This window comes from Parambassis ranga, chromosome 21 (genome assembly GCF_900634625.1).
Source record: "Parambassis ranga chromosome 21, fParRan2.1, whole genome shotgun sequence".
Taxonomy (NCBI): domain Eukaryota; kingdom Metazoa; phylum Chordata; class Actinopteri; family Ambassidae; genus Parambassis; species Parambassis ranga.
Window position 1 is genome coordinate 10,080,982 of NC_041041.1, and position 21,029 is coordinate 10,102,010.

Here is a 21,029-nt window from a genome sequence, read left to right on the forward strand (position 1 = left end):
ACTAAAAAAAACTTGAGTTTTATATTTTAATTTAACGAGTCTGAATTCTGCTGAATCAAAAGTTGACATGGCCCTTTGAGCATTCAAAATAACGTAAACATTCTGCACTGTGGAATTTACAGACAACAGTAAAAATTATGTGTGAACAGCTACAAAGCCTAATTTCCCTTGAACATCAAAAAAGGCAAGCATGTATTATACTGAGGCACACACCTAGAAAAAGAAAGAGCAGATTTCCTGGTGTACACAAAGAACATTCAGTACCTTACCAATAAAACTCTAAACATAAATAATATATCTCTACCAAGGATGAGGACAGAAGTTAATCCTTACATTCTCAGAGTCAGACAGACTTTTGTATGGTCGTACAACAAAGAAGGTTCCTCACAGTGAATCTGCTGCTGCAAAATAACCTTTAACTGGAACTATTATTATTATTATTATAAGGTGCAAGCCTTATAAAAACATCAGGTAATAACTTAATAGTTAACGTGCATTTTTAGTCAAATACCGTATAAAGCAAAACGAGATGACAATATGAGGCTATTTCACTGAATCAATCGAGATGACAGCTTTAAAAGAGAATGTACAAGAAGCACTGCTTAATAATACCACATTTTCCAGGTATAAAAAAACATTGAAAATAATAGCCGTAGGTCCCTTTGTTTCCAGTATAGATTCAGTGTGAGAGCACCTTAAAAGGTTCATGCATTACTGTGGAGGGCGAACAAATTAAAACATTAAGAAAGCAGAATCTGAAAACATTTCCTGTCTCTCAAAAATCCCCGTAAGACATTTCTTCCCACTTTCGGTCTTCTACTTGTATGACGGCAGGTTCATGAAAGCTTCATGTAAAGAGCCTTTAACTCTCCATGGAGTCCAGGAACTCTTCTTCAGTTATGTGCTCCAGCCTCTTCAGGACTGTGTGTGAACTGGCTGCTGGGTATTCTGCTATAGGGAAGTGGGCCATACTCTGGCTGTTGGTGGGAGGACCCTGGAAGGAACAGCAAAGGGTGCGAAGGAAAGGCAGAAGCTGGGTGATTGAGGACAGGGAGCACTGAGTGAGGAGGGGGAACTCCAAAAGCTCAGTGGAGGATTCTTCATTCAGCCCATTCAGTGCCTAAAACGAGGCAGAAAATCATATAAAGAGATGTGACCATAAAAATACAACTTGAATGGCTTTTATTAAACTTTTATTCAATTTTTACTTTTATTTCTTTAGATCAGGAAATTATTATTACTGTGTATTGAATCCTGTGGCCATGAAATGTTCATTTAAATGATGTTGTTTCCATGGTAACACCTTAGCTCTGGGAAGTGCTGCAGGTTCTCATTTAATTTTTTTCTTTTAATGCATTACAGAAATGCAGGTCTTTTCTTTTTTTTTGGCATAAAGGAATGTTTTGATTTTTTGTTATTCAAACATACGAAACACTTAAATGAAGGTTCTGCAAAGGCTTTATTCAGATATGACTAACAAAAAGCCACAAAGCTGGCATGATTTTTCTTATATAGAGAGTAGTGCTACTTCTCCAATGAATGAATCTCTCAGGATGGTGTCTAACAGTGTGCTCCTGCAGCTTTAATGCTGATGTCTAAATTAATGTGCGGTCTCATTTGAGCTCTGGTGGGACTTCAGAATAAGATGTAAAGTGAAGGTGTACAATGTCACTGTAGGATAAGGAGACCTGGCCACTCTGTAAAACATATAAATTGGTAAATGATAATTGACAATTCCTAACCATGTTTTCTTACCCCATATCGTTGCTGTATGCCTTCCAGTACTCTGACAACATGTGGTGTGCATTCGTGTTCGCCTTCTATCAGTGCGGTCTCTGGACCATTGTAGCGGTTCACGTCCACCTCAGGGACAAACGCCCAGCGATACCTGCATGTGGAACAGATAGTTACACGAAAAAAACACAAGACGAAAAAAAATGAATAAAACGATTCATTGTTTTCTAATCGAATGACAACTCTCACATCTGAAAGATAGGTATCTTCTGTGGAGGAAAAGCCAGGGAGGTGTCCAGAAACTTGCAGGCTGACAGGTACATGTCCATCTCTGCCTGAGAGAAATTTACTGGTCCATTTTTTTCAAGTGCTCCACGCATCACCTTAGCCAGCCTTGATGGTACATGAGAAGAAGCGACTCAATGTTTGTAAAGTGATAGCCCATGAAACAGGATTGTGTGAATAAGAGAACAAACTCACTTTGAGGTGTCTTTGTCTGCCTGCAGAGCCTTCTCTAAACGTGAAAAAGTGCGAATCTGAAAACAAATCGGGGGAAAAAATAAAGTGTCTTTTAATTTGAGACATACATACACACTATAATCCCTGTTATTATTGAATGGGGTCTTACTAGTTCTGTGACCATTATAGGCCAAAGAGATGTCAGGTGCTGGGATGAAACCCTCAGCAAGAGAACACGAAACATCAGGTACATCTGCGCCGACACGGCGGGGCTTGGGTTCATACGCAAAGTCTCTGTGAGACGCTCTGAAAGGAATGTGATGGATGTAGTCAAGTTTAATGTCTGTTTTTTAAATAACATATAACACACATGCAGAAATATTCAGCACCCCACCTTGGATGAGGGGCAGATAGAGATGATACTGGTCAATTTCTCCACTGAACAAGGCGAATGCCTGTCGTTTCAGCAGCATGGGCTTCTGGTCAACATTATTGAACAATTTCAAGGAGCCACTCTGCATGCCTGCAGCACAAAAACAAGAAGGGACAATATTTTATCTCTGCTTCTCTGACTGAACTCTACATCATTCTGAATCCTTAAAATGGTTCAAGCTTTAGAAGTCCTTGTCATTACTTTGCATCACCTTCATTTGCATTTTACTTTCATCAGAAAAAAACACTTTCGGTTACAGAACATATTTCAGGTTTTGCTTTGACAGTAGTGTGGCAGACATTTTCTAGAGACAGTACTCACTCATGAGGTCTTTAAACATGGTCTTCTCGTGAGTCAGCAGGTGATCAATAATGGATTTCCAACTACAGGGAGCACGACAGACAAGGAGCAGACATTAAAATCTTTATGTAAAACTGTAAATCCATCTATCTATCTATCTATAGTCACCTGTGTGCACAGGAGGAATCCATGGTGAAGAAGAGGGGGTCCATGAACAGCTCAAAGACCTCTTTCCTCCAGGCCCTTTTGGTGTAGGCATACCCACTCAGACTGCTCAGCAGCTGAGAACCTGCTTGAAAGCTGGGCATGTTGTAGGCACTGCAGGAAGGAAGGAAACTCAATGCATGGGATTCCATTAATCTAAGACACTACAGCATTAGGACAGGTAACCCTGCAACAGTAGTTACCTGTGGTTCTTCAGGTAGGGGAAAACATAGTACATGAGACGTGAAATAAGAGGAACAGCTTTTTCCTTCTCATCACTGCGATATACCATGTCCAAAAGAGGGGCCAAGACCTACATGAGAAAAAGTGTGGCATGAAGTATCGATAGCATCATTGTTAATTTGTCTGCAAAAACAAATGAACGAATCAAAACCTACCTCAGCCAGAAGTACAAGAGCCTGAACGCTGTAAACTGAGGGGGCAGAGGAGGAGACCATAGTGCTGGCTTGGGCTGCTGATTCTGACACAGAAAATAGTAAATCAACTTATTAGTGTTAACAAGCACTAAATAAGTCTACAACACAACAGGGCTATACAGCTCAGTGTGCAGACAATTATGACAATCATGAGTATGCTTAAAAAGGAGGAGAAAGTAAAAAAATACTTAGCAAGAGCAGTTTCTATGGCAACAGCAGTCATTTATAAGCTCTAGGTCCAATATGACTACAGGTTCTATTGTTCCCCTGGGTTAATTTCCTCAACCAATAGGCTGAATTTATAGCAGAGGAGATGCATATATCTATTTGTAAGTTACCAAAAAGTTCCCCGTCCATGTCTGTGTCATCAGGTTCATCTGCTTCTTGGCACACTTGCGGTTGAACTTTGACCTCAAGGCTACGGCTGAGCCAACTGGTCTGCTCCAGAGATGAGCCTGCGATCCCTCCTACTGCTTCCAGGATCCGCTGAGTCACCTCCTGTATGACAATTTTGTCATCAATATCATTACAGTGTCTTCCCTGTACTCAAAACCCATTAACTACCGACATGACATCTGTGACATGTCTGTGGCATCTCACCTGCAGATCTCTAGAGTCCTTCTTACTGTCCAGATTGGAAAGTCTATTGACAAAGTCATTCAGGATTCTGAAACACAGAATATATTACTGAACATCAAATTTTCCCCAAAAAATACAAATACATACAAGGACACAGCATTAATTATATACTCTTACATCTGCAGTGTGATGATTGCCTACAGCAGAATAATTAGATCTAACTAATCAAGATGAGAACTGACCCAAGCAGTAAGAAGTGTCCAGGAGGGGCCAGGTTGAGCTGAACAGACTCCCGTAACAGACTGAGGAGAGGAGCAATGTTTTCCTGTAGAGCTTGAGCTGAAATGCTGCACACAGAGCAAGAGATTATAACAAAACTGAGCATTTGTTAAAACATCTCAAAACTGTTTCACGTTTTGTTGTGAAACTTACCTCTGGATATACGCATAGCTGAAATGTAGCATGGGGATATCGACAAGTGTCGACTTCTGAGGGAGAGAAAATTGAAAGTTGACTTAAGTTACTTCCAAATTCAAGTATTGAGTAGCTTTACATTGTGCGTTCATGTACCTGATCTCCTTTGATCTGATGTGGTTTTTTCACCACCTCTTTGACCAAGTGCAGGACAGTGTCTGTGTGGAGGGTGTGCAGTGATTTTACCAGCTCCACAATGGTGAGATGAGACTCACTGACCACAGGTAAAACCTAAAGAAGATACCAGGAGGAGTGTGACAATGTGAGCTGGCAACATACATATGCTGCCCTTTCTTTGTTTCTAGACATTCTCACCCTATTTTTAGGTCTTCTTTTACTCTTCCTGTTGCTCCATACTGCTCCCAGTGCAGCCATCAGTTGAATGCCATACTGTCGAGTAAGAGGGATCAGGAACTCCAGTATCCGCAGCCGCAAGATCTAATTATGCAAACAATGGTTGTCAATGGATGGTATTTGTGTTAATATACAAAAATACTATGTGTATATGTGAACTGTATAACACACACACACCTTTGTGCTTTTGAAATAAACTGAGGTAGAAGTGTGTCTGCTGCTCTGGACAGAGTCAGATGGGCGCTTCTGAAACTCTTCCCTTATGACAACCCCCCATAACAAGGCCATGCTACTAAGCATTTGTGGCAGTGCCTCAATCACAGCATTGCGAGCATTGCGGACATCCACAGGATCACAGGCAACGATAGACTGATGGAGAAAGAGGGCAACACTGAATTATTTTAGATATAGGACTTATATATCTGTGTGTATGTTTTTGTGTGTGACTTCTTACCTTCTTATTATCCAGTAGACAATAGTGTGCTATAGTGGTCAGGCCTTCTAGCAGCGTCAGAGGGTAATCAGGGGCAATGTTCTCCCTTCTTCCACTTAGGCTGATCAAAATAAATATCATATTTAACTTAAAGTACTACAATTTCCTTGCTGTAAGAGCAGGGTGCTAATGTATTTATATCAGTTTTGTGTTATAAAAATGAAAAAACTACCTCTGGCTTGTCTTTCCTCCATCATGCTCATACAGCTTGACCAGCTCATCCAGGTTCTTACAGATCTGAGTGATGAGTGGAGCCACGATGATGCCTAATGAGCGTCCCAAATATGGCAGGGAGGAACACAGCAGTGACACCCAGTGGGGGTGCATGGCATAGCCGTATTGAGGCTGCAGAGCCCTGGCGGCAGCAGAAACAAACATTCCCTGGGCTGTGATAGGGTGGCTTTGGACATACTGGGCTGCCTTGATGGACTGCTGAAAAAGGATGGCAGTTTGCCACTCACGAGCAAGGGTGGTGCTGGTGGCAGAGGATTCACGGGGCTCCCCTGATGCTCCACCTGACCCAGTGGCTGATGCAGCTCCAACCGGCCACACATGGTATTCTAGAACTATAAGGGCCTGCAGCAGCTTGAGTAATTCCATCTGCAAGGGGAACTGCTCCTGCCCTCCCCCTGATCCAAGATTCACCAGACTCTCCTCTGACAGACCTCCTTGCTCATCCAGTAGCTCCACACCTTTGGAAGCGCCCTTATCTGCTCCTTTTTGGCTGATATACATAGATGCAGAAAGTGTAAGCAGGGCATACTGCTGCACTTTGCAACTTGAAAGGAGTCTGCGTATTAATTCTAGATGAGCCTTGTTGCATTCTTCTTCTCTTACTGTGCAGCTAAGCTGATTCACGATCCGAGTCAGCACCTCCACACTTTTCACTTGAACCTCTCTGTTCCCCTGCAGATCGAGTGGACTCGAGCTCAGATAAGAAGGGTAATGAGAACGGAGAAACTGTAAGGACAAGGACACCAGCATTTCAATGAGCAGAGACGGGGGGACAGAGGGGGAAGATGACGGTGAAAGCAGGCAGCCATAGAAGCCCTTGCCATCCTGAGCTTGTTGGTGGCGCTGCAAAAGGTTAGAGACCAGGTTTAAATGTGCAGCAGAGCTTGTGTCCAGAGAAGTGGAGGAGAGAGCATCCACCAGAGGGCTTTGAGCACTGCTCCTCAGCAGGCTATCTAGCAGTGCCAAGCCTTGGAGCAGATGGCGCCAGCCGCCTGCCACAGGATACAGAAGCACATGGCGGAACAGAGAGTCAATGGCTTCTCTCTTCTCCCGTTCCTGTTTTAAAAGGCGAGATCTGGCCATAGCCTCCAGCTCTAAATCCTCCTCGTCTTCACTCGACAGTGAATCAGACGCCTGTGTGTGCTCAGACTCCACCCTTCGCAGGCCATTGACCATGCCTCCCTCCTCAGTGCTGCGGTACAGAGCAGAGCCTGAGCTGGAGTTCTCTGTGGATCCTTGGGCACCACTGGTGTCAGCTGATTCTGTGTGTTCACTGTCAGCTTCTTCCTCCTCCTCTTCCTCCTCCTCTCTGTTCTCCTCTTCTTCTGTCTCTTCACTCTCACTCCTTGATATCACTAAATCCAGTGGTTTTGGTGGCTCTGGACCAGTCTCTAACTCTGTCCATAGGGCCTCCCGATCCACAATGTTCAAGTTATTTAGGGTGGTAACCTCTGTTGCCATGGCATCAGTTGATGTGACATGTATTTTGGTGGAATTTCGACCTCTGCTGTTTAGAATCTTCAGATTACCTTAAAACACAAGGATTATGTCAGAATACCAAATCAAATATAATTCATTTTATCAACACATGTTGACAAATGCTCTTACCAACAGTCAGATTCTGCTTGATGCTCTGAATAGAGCAGCGCTGAGTGGAGGGGTGAAGCAGCAATAGCAGAATAGGCTCCAGGATCCGGATCACATCATTAAGGGTCAAAGCCCTGACCAACCAGCACTGAGCTGCTGCACTTATTGAGCCATCACTACATGTCAGACTCTCCACTACGACACACAGAGACCTAAGGCGTGAGACAGACAAAAGTCAGGGCACCTCTTTGTTTCATACTGTACGTCTTGTTGAGGATAGGTTTGAAAGGTTGAAGCAAGGCAACTGGACTTGTCTACAAATATATCATTCACAAGACCATTATGCACAAATCCATCCCCATCCACAGAAGTTCTCACAGGCTACAGTTGTTAACTACTATTTGTTTTTTGTCTTTGTCAGTGTGTCTTTTGCAAGTTTGTACTACCTGACTGCACCGACAATAATGAGTCAACTGCTTCAGTTAATCCCCTACTCTATTTGACTAGCAGTGACACTTTTTTACAAAAAAGCATTAACAAAAACTCTGGCCATCATTTGTCTTCTCTGCCACAACTACATACTAACCGGTCAAATGAACGATTGAGGGACATGGTCCTGTTGGTCTGGATCTCGCGGGTCAGATGCCACAACACTGTAAAGCGGTGCAGTGCCTCCAGCCTAACTGTCTGGGGAGGACAAACATACAAACCTTTGGGTTATTTGCTCATTTTTGTCACATTACATTTTAGGTCCCTTTGTGGCTCCTAGATAAAATAACATGTTAAATGAAAGTGTGTGAACAAATACAGCATATAGCATGTAAGAAGGCTTAAGTACCTTGTCTTTGTGCAGTAATGCCTGGCAGATTATGTCTTCACAGATGGACGCTGATGGAGCCAAACAGTGTAGCCTGTAAAACAGCTCCACACAGGAAATGTGCTGCTCTCTCCGCTCTGTGTCGAGCTGACCCCACAGTACCTTGGACACCCTCTGAGTTAAAGGAACAACAGAAATAACCTGAATACTACATTTATTCTGCATTATTTGGATAAGTCTTTGATTAGCCAACCTGATAGAAATCGGTGCTCTCCTCTATGGCATGAAGCAGGCCGGGATAGATGGGTGGCACAGTGACCATCTGCAGCCGTCCACTCAGAGGGTTGGACTCAGAGCTCTGGTAGCGTTTGTGCTTGTCCTGAATCACAAGCACTAAGGACTGGGAGTGGTTGATGAGTTCCAAAAGGGTAGCTACAGCAGTGTGCTGGATGTTGTAATCTCTGGACAGACAGCACAGCGTCATCAAGGATCTCAGCCACACTGGCAGGGTTTCCACATAAATACCTGCAGTAAAGAAAACATACTTTAGAGGGAGATTGTAGGTTAAAGCATGCAGTTGATCTGACTGTCTGTATGCAAACCTGTATGGCCAAACATGTCTGTGTGGAGAGCCAGAGTCTCCTCTTCAGATAGGTAGACAGGAAAGGTGGTGCACTCCAGCAGCAGGTGACAGGTAGCAATGAAAGCCTGTCGACAGGCCTCAGAGATTTCTGCCTTTCCACGGGGCATGTAACCGGCTGCCCAGTCTAGACACCCTAAATGCCTGCAATGCTTTTTCTTCTCGCTGGGAACTGATGCCAGGTGGGACTCTGAAGAGGTGCGGGATTTGTGTTTATTTGGAGAGAACAGTCCAGACAGTTTCTCTTTAATTTCACGTCCACCTATGTTTGTCAATAAAGTCTTCTGATCCACAGAGGTAGGGCTTAGATCAGCCTGTGGTTCTTCATCCGGTCCCCTGACATCCTCCACCTGCACCAACAAGTACCTGATAAGCAGCAAGTGTAAAAATATTTAGAAATCACACATAATCAGAATATTGTTTATATTAAAACAACTACAACTGACTCTGAAGTTTACCGTGTGGTTATAAAGGCCAGGATGTCCTGCAGACACTGGGTCATGGTGTCCACACTGCCCCCCCTTCTCCACACTGCCTCGCCTTCTTTAGAAATTGCATTTCCCTCAGCTGCTATTTTCACCCTTGGTGACAGATGCTGTTCTGATGGTGAGGCGCTAATACCCAGTCCACTGTCTTCAGACCTCATTGTTGGGTAAACACCATTTGCACCGTCAGCAGCATCTTCTCTGTCTTGGTTTAGCTCTTCATCATCATGATGCCCATTGAACTGGCCACCACTGCCACCTTTCTCTCCTTCAGTCTCCAAATCCTGTATGAAGAATAATCAACATGATAAGGCACAGTCAAACATCAAAATAAGCCACACTGGGACAGACTGTAAAATACCTGAGTCTTTGTATTCTCCTCCTCCAGGGACTCTAACTGAATCTCCTCTGCGTGTACACCTGTTTCAACATCCATGTAGGCCACCGGCATCTGGATCTTACTCAGGACCTTGAAGCATGCGCGCAGTGCCTGTGTTACATCTTCTAGGCTTATAGAGTCCATGTGGCTGCGTAAGGTCTGCAGCATGGTGCCCAGCATCTCAGGAAGAAAATGTGACTGGATGTCAGCATGGAGCTCCTGTGTAAAGATGCAAACATGTTGAACATATTATTTGGGAAACGCAATGTGGGTAAAGTAAAAATTAAGAAATGCATACTATTCTTTTTCTATTTAGATCTTTTAAATTTGTTGAATGTACTGGATATTTTTCAGGTCACATGCAGCTAATGATGTGCAGTGAGTTGTTTACCAAAGGAAGGACATCAAGCAAAAAGATGATGAGAGTGGCCATCTCCTTAACGGAGGGAGCAGGATGACTGTGGTCATAGTCAGGAGGTGTCGGTGGATCGTCTTTTTCACTAGGAAAAACAATTGAGACAGTAATCCCTGTTAGTTGCCATTTGAGAAACAAACCATAACAACACAAACAAACAACAAAAGGCCTTGTCATTTTTTATCTGTTTGATTTCGCCACTGGCTTTATTTAACATAATTGCTTGGTTATCTTTATGCATTTAAAATAAGAATTCATCTGCATACCTGAGAGAAGTGCAGAAGCATCGGGTCATGTACTCCCACAAGTATTCACTGTCCATGGTACTCACAAGCATATTCATGGTCTTTATTATCTCTGATGCATTCTTGTTCTCCTTTATCTTACTGTTAACATAAGAAAAAAAACATTTTTTTCTGGAGTCACCTTGTCAGTTGTAAATGTCTATTACAGTGCACCTCTTTTGAACTTTTGGTTGAACTGGTTCTCACCTAGTTATCTGGTTGCTTGAGAGTGCTGAGATAGTGATGCTTTCCTCTCCCAGCATCTCTCGACAGTAGCTGTGGAAAGCTCGAACCACCTCCAACAGAACACTGTTCAAGACAGCCAGACCTGAGCCAAACAATTGTCATTGTCAGAGAGAGCAGGTCTGAAATATTAAGTATCAATAAATGTTAATGTGTGCCTGTGTGTGGACTGTAGTCACTACCTATCTCTGGTTTATCCAGCAGACTAATAAGAATGCGAAAGGGCCTGAGGTAACCTGCAACATGTTCTGGGTCACTCTCCACATCCTTCTGTTTGAGGATGTTAATCAGAGCCTGAAGCCAGATACAGAGAAATGGGTGATGAAAGCTCATTAACACACAATTCAAACAGAAACCTGACACAGTGTGAAAATTTGTCTTACAAAAATAATAATATCCTTATTTGCTTTCATGCCATTGGCTGGCCAGGGTACAAGAAATGCAAGTTTTGAGAGAAAATAAACATGGTGTTTTTAACCATTTTTTTTAGTCCTGGTAGGTTGGTTAATTTGTTCTTGTCTGTCAAAGTTCTCATTTCATTATCACTGATGTTAATTTTAAAGGAATAGTCCAATTTTGTAGTGGTGGTGGCAAGGTGGGTGGGTGGGGGGGGGGGGGGGGGGGGGGGGGGGTGGGGTTCTACTGTAAGAAAACCATGTCGAAGTTAACAATGTGGTTTTATTTTGCTAAAATAAATGATTAACAAGTAGTAAATGTTTGAAGAGTAGGTGTAGCTTTTCAACTCAGACACTCACAGAAGGCCTGACAATGGCAAAAAGCAAGGCAAGTCACAGCACAAAGACACAACCAGGCCAACTGTTACTATGTGAACATACAAGCGCTTCCTCGTCCATCTCAACAACCAGCCGATTCCCCTTAATGTCTAACACTGCCCTAGACATGACTGAAAAATACACATACAAATGTATTTTGTGTGTATATTGTGCTAATAAGTGTATACGCTACCATCACAAGAAAATGCTTTGAATATGTATTGAAGTAGAATGATGTATGGTCCTCAATGGTGGTGGAGAGGGTGGGGTGTGGTGCCACCATTTCCCCTTTTATGCCTGTGCCTGGAAACACAAATACAGAAACAAAGGCACAAGCAAGTAAACCATAAGTAATAACTGAAATATCAATCTTTGCCAAACAGTGGTGTGGCTCAAATGGTTCATCGCCGAGGTAATAATCAGATACCTAGGAGCCAGGCATAGAGGCGTCTGTTGAGGGACATGTCTCTTCTGAGTAGCGTGAGTGAAGCTGCAGACCCCACTGTGATCATGTCCTCTGCACTCAAAGCAATACTGGGCTCCTCTGGGTTCTAAACAGATAACAACAACGTAAAATTCCTACAATATTTGTAGAATAGACAAGAAAGAAGAAGCCCCTTCTTAGTGATCTTAGTGATCCATAATAAGACTGTTTGCAAGCAAACCTCTTTTCTGATCTCAGAAGAAGCAGAGAAACACTTCACTTAGATAACTTACAGCCAAAGTTGTTGTCCAGCAAAAACAGGAGGAAAAGTGTTTCTGTGAGTACCTACCTGGCATGTGGCAAAGGGGAAAAAGTAGAGCAGGATTTCAAGCATGTTCCTCTGCACCAAGGCGTTTGAATCTTGCAGACAAAGACAGACTGACTTCACCTGAAGGCAGACAGAAGATCACACAAGAAAGTATAAATTAAACATGACCACAATGGAGAAAGATTGTACTCATTGGTATAATTTTTATACACACTCACCACTACATGGTGATCATAGCCTAGCATGTGCGCTTGTTGACTCAGTGATGCCATTCGGTCAAAATGTGTGACTATGAAGACTGAAGCAGGCAGTCGCACCATGGGGGTGACCAGCATGCTGCCCCACAGGGCCCCATAGAAGACCTGCTGACCCACCAGTAGGGACAACTTGACCAGTAAAGCATCAGTCCTGAACAGAGTGGAGAGAACTCATTGATCGAATGCATTCAAGGACACATTTGTGAACAAATCGATATTTCTGTGTATTTCGGTCAGTGATGTCCTACCACCAGTCAATAGTGACTATAATTATCCATGGGTTCAGAATAGATCTACTGTTTAAGACAATGGCTAGCCCTCACCTTTGTACTACATTTATACTATTCATACAGAAGTCACAAGTGTGTATCGCAAAATAAACAATGGCAGATGACTGCTAAACTCACACTGAAATGTTTACAGAACTTTAAAAGACTAATTATTCCATATACCATAGTGTAAGTACACACACTTCAGGAACATTTACGCAAAATATTATATATATTATATATATTATATAAACATCTGTGGCAGCTATAAAATGCTAAAAACATGAACAATCCTCCGGGTGGATCCTGCGCGGAGTATTGGCTGGTTGTCACTCTGCTCTGTGCGCACCAGAGAGGTATGTGCATGATGGCCGAAGTCACCGACCGCAGGTCGTCTTCAGGTAATGTGCGTCCATGTGATTGGAGGCGTGGCTTTGGAGTGAGCTCCGAGAGAAAGGGGCGTGTGTTTACTTTCTAAATCTGGCTGACTCTCACTGAGTTTTCAAAATCTCCTACCCTACCTTTAAAATATGCTTTGTATGCATAAGACAACATTATTTATATTTTTCATATGGTCACCATATCTTATACACCAACAGTTCTAAAGCTTTGTCAGCTTTTAATATATGTATATTTCTCTCTAAGTCTACTCCATAACCTCAAATTTAGTCATTACAATCTTCAGTGTATAAATAAACTGAATTAAACACAACCAGTTTATTGCTATGTTGTGTTTCAATCTCTTGACAAAAGTAGTATAGGTTATGTACCTGTCATAGACTTCAAGTCCTTCCTCCAGACCTGGGAGGAGTCCTGTTATGAAAGCCTGAAGGCTGGGCAGCAAAGCCCTCTGCAGTGGGAGATAGTAACGCTCATACAGTGTTAACAGTGCAGGCTTCACTGCCATGGCTGCATGACCCAGAAGTGGGAACAATCCTGAGCTGAAAACCACATACACACACAAGTTTAAACATAAAATCAATCATAATGAGGTCAGCAGTCTCCTTAATACAGTGAGCCTCTTTACCTGTATATGAACAGATCCTTTGCCAGCCATTTAGTTCCAATGATTTTGAAAATGACTTCGTAGGTTTCCAGAGCCTTCAGGTGTACTCCACTGGGCAGGGCTGGGTGCAGGCACTGAGCCAGCCGCTTCCCTATGATCAGCCTCTTGGGCAGGAGTGAGTAACGAAGGTTACTCTGCAGGGCCTGATAGAAAGAGAAAGAAAATACAACTGTGATGGCCCATTAACCAAATAACAGCATGTGGGAAAAACACAAAGTTACATTAGAGGAAGTGAAATCTGTACTGTCATTGCAGTTTTGTGTTTATCAGATAAAAGCCTGTCTCACATTTTAAGTGGTATACAGATGAATTTTAAGGCATTCCCACACACAGACACTCCAAAGTAAACACATTCCAACTAAACATAACAGTGGCACTTTTATTACCTCTAATGACTAAAAGACTTAAGACTGACTAACATGAAGGGAGAGTCTCAATAAGCAGCATAACTTCCCCATAACTGCAGACAACTGCAACACTGTTTATTCGAAGAAATATACATCCTAAAACAGACTTTGTGAATCATACAGTACCTTGTTGAGCTTGCCCAGAGAGGAGATGAGATCTGCCCACTCACTTGAAGACTCAAAGTTTCGAAGTGCTTTTTCAATGACTGCCGCATAGCTACGGTAGCGGTAGTCATTCTGCAGCTCTAATTCCTCAGGATCCATGATACATCAGTTTGATCCCAGCATGTTTAGAACAATACGTCTGCAAAAAGAAAGGCAAGAAGACAATAAGAGATTTTAAAGTAAAGTAAAAGTAAGCATTATAGTATCTGTCTGAAACCTGCTGGATAACCCTGTGCCTGTGCCGCTTGTTTATCGCAAATAAAATTAGCCAATTAGCTCTGTTCACTGACATGCACAGCCTCTGAGGCAAGGGAGAAAAATGTCCCCATTCATGACTGGTCAGTGTTTGGCTGATTGACCTGTCTCTCAGTGTGAGGAGGAAGGACTCCTTCTAAAGCACGGTCTGTGGCCCAGTAAAAAACAAGCTAAAGAAATATAAAAACAGCGCAAAGACTAAGAATCACAAAACCTGTGTTATTAACGACACGACCGATAACAATCAACATCCTGTTGCAACATCCATAAATGGAAACATTAGTAATGCACATTTGCTTTGTACCATTACATTGTAAAACCTATATAATTAGACATAAGCATGTGTCATGCATCACAAATGACTTGCAAGTAATATGGCAAGCTAGTCATCTATCATTTAAGTGTGACAATAGCAATTCTGCATGCATTGCAACCAAATGAAATGAAAGATGTTAAAGGAGAGTACTTTCTGTGTATATGTGTGTGCATGTAGTACTGTATGTTTTAGTATGGCTGAGCAAAGAGTTGGGTTGGGGAGTAGGAAGACAGGATTAGAGAATCATAGACATCTGGACTTCCCACAGCTGAGCTGAAACGGCTTTATCACTGAAAGCAAGGCCAACAACACATGCTTATGCTGGCACTGCATTAGTGCTGAAATGTTTTTGATCAGCTGATAGACAACATAGAATCAAATGAAAGTACAGGAACTGATTAAACTTTTCAGCCATGTACAAGATCCACATGTGCCTACAATTCCCTGAAATGCCATGTAATGGGTGTTTTTCATTAATTTTTAAAAGACTAAACTAAAGATTTGTTGCTACATCACACAAAGGGACATGTTGAGTTCATCAAGGCATCAATATAAGGCAGCAAATAGTGGGAACCACATTCATATAAATGAACACATCAACACATCAAAATTGCCCCTCAGGGACAAATAAAGTATTCTGAATCTGAATCTGAATCCGGTTCACATCAAGTTCTCATGACACAAACTTGTGTCTTCAGCCCAGAAGTAAGAAATTAAAAAAATAAAGATCCTATCCCCATTTCCTTTTAGAAAAAACTGCTCTCCATACAGACTAAGATGCTAACGTCATATATTACCCACATATTGTATCAACTAGAATATAATGTCTGTGATATTAACTACAAGATACAGATGTCAAGTGCCATGTAATGGTACAGAATTTTCTAAATGGCATGGTTATGTATGCTGCTGTTGATCAATACATCAACAATATATGTGAAAATATTACTGGTTGTATGTCAAGAAAACAACAAAGCCACATCACCAATTTGTTGTTGCACATTTGTTGTTTTTGGGGGGGGGGGGGTGATTACTGGTACAAAAAACAAAAGCCAAATCAAATAAACATTGCAATAGGGCCTTCACACCACTCGGTGCTCGGGCCCTAAATACTTATATGTGTCACGCATCATCAACCAATAACATCACCACATCACCATCACTAAAGGGTTTTAAATCGCTTAAATGCATCTACAGAAATTTAACTTCCTATAGATTTGCCCACCCACACATTTTTTTTTTTGCAGGAAAGGCACATGTTAGACTTGTGACCACTGCATTTGTAAAATCCTGACTACAATCCCTGTCACTGGCAGATTATGTTTTCCAACGTGCTGTGTTCCTCCCCTCTCACATTATATGTATTATTTGATAAACATTAAAATGTGTGAAAGTAAAAGAGGAATCTAAAGCATAAATGACAGGTATTGTTTGCAACCAAATGAGGATCTTTGGTTGTCACGTCACATATCACATGTGGCAGCTTGATAACCAAATTGTGAAGAACAAAAAGTACAGTCTCACTTCCCTCACTGTATGTATCAGAAAAAACAGCAGGTGCGATAAAAAACCTAGCTGTTAGGCAAAGGACTGTGTGCTTTGAGGGAGGACACACACACACACACACACACACACACACACAATGGACTGTGTCACCTGACTGACACCACCACTACAACAGGCTATAAAGTGATGGCAGATCAGTGGAACAGTGGATGCAACAGCCAAATAACATTTTGCTGCAGCAGCTTATGACCTGTGAGCAGCATCAGTGGAGTCCAGTGATGTGCGTATTATATAACTGCAGACCTCAGACCACACATAGGATGATATCATCGCCTCAAAAGACAAGGAAACAACAACTTTGTTTTTACACCTAGCTTGCACATTCGCTTACAAATTGGATATTATGGGGTGCAGCTAGCTTAAAAACACAGACATACACAGAATAGTTTCATTTTGGTCAGTATATAAATGTAAATGACTCAGTTTTTTGGTTATAAGACCACAATATAAACCGTTAATTCAAAACGTTTAGACGATAACGAAATTAGCTAGCTATCAGGTGCATGATTGACTCACCAAGCGAAAAACAAGCGCAAGATGCGCGGGACCACTTCCGCTTCAAAGCCAACTCGAATAAGACACGGTCCGGCAGTGTTGACACACAGTCCACTCCACCTCGCTTGAATAAAAATTATTTATCCCTAATGGTGTATGTGAATATAACCATCCTCGCTGTACCAGCGCTGACAGTCCTAACGGGGCGGTATCCTCACACTCAGCTGATCCAGGACTGAGCGCGGCCGCACGGCTCACTTCCTGACAAAGAGGGGGTGTGGCGGAGGGTATGTAAAACAGCAAAGGAAATGTTAGTCTTTAAACAGTCATGGTAAAAGTAAATACTTCCAAAAAAATTTGACATACATTTCCACCCGGAGGAGAAAAAAACAAGTCTGTCCTCCTGTTTCAGTAAATTCGAGATGTAGACATTAGTGCAAAGTCACAGCACCCCCCAGGGTTGGTACATTCCAGGATGTGCAGTGTTTACAAACCTTTCACCTCACTGTCACATATTTTAGCATGTATTTATCAGCAAGCTGCATTTATTAATATTACCTTCCAGACAAGTTTGTTTTTAAAACAAAAATACTCAGCTCTGATTTTGAAATAACGTGAAATAATGATGGGTGTCAAAGGTCACCAAGCCTCACATGCAGTCCCAACAGATACAGGCCTATATGGGCTACAAGTTTTCACTATACTTTGACAATCCTTGCTTAAAATTTAGCATTAATGTAGCCCTGTCGGAACTGGACATTATGTATTATATTATATAATGCATCTTAATTAAAACTTGTTTGGTTATATAATAGCATTTGCCAATACTTGCACACAAAACATGCAAGTGCAAGTGTATGTCTGTAGGTGGAGCTCCTGTTATAGCAGACACTTTTAAACCTGCCACAACTCAGAGGATGTGACAGTGGTTAATAATTAAAGCTGAACTACATGAGCAGACTACACGGCACTTTAAAATCGCGAGCTTGTGAAGAAATCATGAACGAGTGTGTCCCACTGCAACAGAACTGAATCTAATTGCTTCTCTTGTGTAATTGCTTTAACTCAAATCGTTCCACAGAACACATATAATATTATCGTACTTCTTTATTATGTCTCGGGGACACTCTTGCAGAGTAGAATAATTAAAAATGTCACACACATTTTTTAACATGTCACTTGGCTGAAACAAAAAGGCCTTTACTGATGACACAATTCATAGCTCATATTACAACACAGGCAGTAATGACTAGTCTATCTTTCTGAATAATTTATGGGTAGTCAGCATGTTGACCATATTATATCTGAGTTCCCACACAGCACAACAATTACACTTAGAGTTAGTGAGAAAATCTAGCATTTAGAAGTGAAAGACGTCCAAAAGCTGATTAGTAATGAACCTTTTATTTTTTGCATAAAGAATAGAAGAGCACCACGGACTACATTACTTATACTGTTGATCCCCCTGCAGCAACATTATGAACTGCAGAAAGATGACTTTAGAACCAGTATATCAGATTGTTATCCATATCCAAGTAACACCGGCGTAGCATGGTAAAAGTTGACTTAAGATGTTATAAATGTGTTGATTGTGATTAAACAGATATAAAAAGTGGAACACACAAACACATCTGTGCAGCCTAGCTGTATGCCTTCTGTTGTTGCATGGTAATTTACACTACTCATTATGACATCTGATCTAAAACTTTTACTATATAACATCCAAACTTCATCCTTGTGACACATTTTGTCCAGGTTCATCATGTCAGACATAGCTCAAATACAGCCCAGCTGCTGCATCTATATGCTCTACATGCCCAGTGACGCAGAAGAGGGAGCTACAGTCAGGACTACTCCAGTGTTTCTAAACAGTCACAGCCATGCTGGACAAGGAGGAGGCGGAACAATGGGTTTATTGTTAATCTGTGCAGAGATGGTTGTTTTTGTCCAGGCTATTGGATAAAGCAGTACAGCAAACACAGATCAGACCTTTTACATTAAAGTGGCTGCTAAATTATTAGAGATGTGACATCAATTGATGTAATTCATACATGCACAAATTCCCCATCAGCACATATTACCCTTTAAGTGATTCCACCTTTTTGCCTGTAGGTGGTTCTATAACACCATACATTTATAGAGACGTATCTAGTCATGACCCTGACACACTTTAAGTCTCACAGATTTACATAATTATGTTAAATATGAAAGTGGTGCTCTATCTCTCTATCTCTCTGTCTCTCTGTCCATAAATGCCTTTGAGGAGTTTTTTCACAGTCAGTTATGTGTTTATTAATGATCAGAATGATGAGTCCCCATGTTAACATGGCAGGCCTAAGCTTTATACAGCACCTCATCCCCCCTCTCTTTTTCTGGGATGTTAGTGCCTATCATCAGCTACAATGCTGCCATGCTGTGACCTGATTCTTACTGTCAGTGTTTAAAATTCACTGCACATCTATGCTAATATAATATATTTATTAATCGAACCCACAAAATGTTAAGTTACATAACTCATATGTGGGTGTAATTCTAACGTATTAATTATAATGAACAATAACAGCACCTCCCAAGCTCACCTGTCAGCACTGGTTTTAAATAATTGGCTGCTCTGCATTGTTGATGGCTGCCTTGTACATTAATGCCAGTCATAGTGTTGTTGTAAGCTCACTTTCTATTTTAACTGCCAGGATGCTTCGGTACAGCTGTGTGAGTGGATGTTTCACCTGAAACTTAAAGTGAAGAGCTCATCCGAACAGCTGATTTAAATCAGTCAGCGCCTTATTTCCTCTTTAACGATGTGTTTAAACATATGCTACATGGTTTTGTTAAAATAACATAGAATGTGGGTTGTTTACAGTAATATCATGTTCAGTCGATAGAGAGCTGTGGCTTTGTGGTTTTGGTTTTGAGAGGTAAACACTGACAAGTGCCAACTGTCACTCACCACAAAGGCACACCTAGAATAGATAAATATAGACAGAATTACTGGTAAGTCCTTCAAATCTACACAGTGATAAAAATCACCCAGACGTGTTAAACTAGTCTTGACACATTTGAGGCAGGTTGTTTTGTTATGCACACAGGGGCAAAGATGTCCCCTATCCAACTGTTCAAAATCAACAATCTACAGTCCATAGTGCATCTGATATCTGCCTACATCTGTGCTGCTGGTATAGTTTTCCCCAGTTTGTAGGGAATTCTCAGCTGTTCAGCCTATAATGCTTATCAACACTATCTTCAGTCTTATGACTGGGATGAAGAAGCAAATGATGGCCAAAGAATCGCTGAACTCCAGCAGCATCTTTTCATACCATTAGGCTTGAATGGGATGAGTCACTTGTTGCGTAATGCATGACATTAGCTGCATCATGCTGCTCATATAAATAAATTACTTCATTCACAATTCAGGAAAAAAAAATGAACGCAATAAAAGAAATATGTATAAAGGCCAGAGAGCCTGATAGGAGAGTGTGATACAGACTGCAGGCTTGCCCTGTTAGATGATAAAATATCTGATCAATAAAACTGCTGTTTTCCTCATTCAGTAATTTTATGATTATATCATGCTTCCTCTAACAAATTAATCACAATCTTTGTAAATTATCTGTTGTGTTTGGGACACCTAAAATATCTGTATTTATTTTGTTTACCTTTACTAATATGCCTAAGAACATATATGTTTAAATAGCATAATATATTTGTTATTATGTATATAAATATGTTTATTTATGTGAGGCTCCAGTACATTGTTTCATTTGATTTTTTTCTGTGACATTATACTTTTCATGCAACTATTATCATGCAACTATAACTATACTAGGATTTGTTGATCCAGCTTCCAACATCAATAACTCAACAACAGCCGGGATGGAAATAAAAAAATGTAGTGAGTCTAGTAAAAATCACATCGAGTGAGCTTTCTAAACGATATAAAACATTACAAATGACCACAAACAAACAAAACATAGGATTAATTCTTGCTCTTATCTAAAGCCAAACCGCAGCAGAGCCGCTATTTACTACTCACGCAGTCGCTCAATAAAGACGTACAGTGTCCCGAGGCATGCTGGGATATGTTGTTTTTCACCAAGTGGAATTTTCCAAGACAACAGTCTAAAGGAGTGAGTGGAAATTTACTCTGTTTCCCTCCCACT

General features: G+C 41.4%; 1 protein-coding gene across 1 annotated transcript; it reads right to left on the reverse strand.

Annotated features, from left to right (window-relative positions):
- Positions 1-20: 20 nt before the first annotated feature.
- Positions 21-17,095, reverse strand: dop1b (DOP1 leucine zipper like protein B). The gene is made up of 38 exons (XM_028393239.1): positions 16,894-17,095; positions 14,202-14,379; positions 13,630-13,811; positions 13,373-13,543; positions 12,295-12,484; positions 12,098-12,196; positions 11,752-11,875; positions 11,518-11,627; positions 10,734-10,845; positions 10,516-10,636; positions 10,291-10,410; positions 10,001-10,109; positions 9,592-9,828; positions 9,204-9,514; positions 8,708-9,111; positions 8,359-8,630; positions 8,127-8,279; positions 7,875-7,975; positions 7,310-7,500; positions 5,640-7,230; positions 5,429-5,528; positions 5,152-5,343; positions 4,936-5,058; positions 4,717-4,851; positions 4,579-4,634; positions 4,389-4,493; positions 4,168-4,234; positions 3,906-4,065; positions 3,529-3,611; positions 3,334-3,443; positions 3,095-3,244; positions 2,948-3,009; positions 2,588-2,716; positions 2,363-2,499; positions 2,215-2,270; positions 1,984-2,127; positions 1,756-1,888; positions 21-1,120 (listed from the first exon to the last, which is right to left on the reverse strand). Exons 2-38 carry the CDS (start codon positions 14,337-14,339, stop codon positions 863-865), a joined length of 6,936 nt encoding a protein of 2,311 aa, XP_028249040.1. The 5' UTR covers positions 14,340-14,379; positions 16,894-17,095; the 3' UTR covers positions 21-862.
- Between the last annotated feature and the right edge of the window lie 3,934 nt (positions 17,096-21,029).

Coding starts and splice junctions, on each gene's coding strand:
- dop1b (XM_028393239.1), bottom strand. CDS start 14,339: ATGGATCCTGAGGAATTAGAGCTGCAGAATGACTACCGCTACCGTAGC. Junction 7,231..7,309: donor CAAGCAGAATCTGACTGTTG/GTAAGAGCATTT, acceptor TTGTGTTTTAAG/GTAATCTGAAGATTCTAAAC. Junction 3,444..3,528: donor CTCTTGTACTTCTGGCTGAG/GTAGGTTTTGAT, acceptor TTTCTCATGTAG/GTCTTGGCCCCTCTTTTGGA.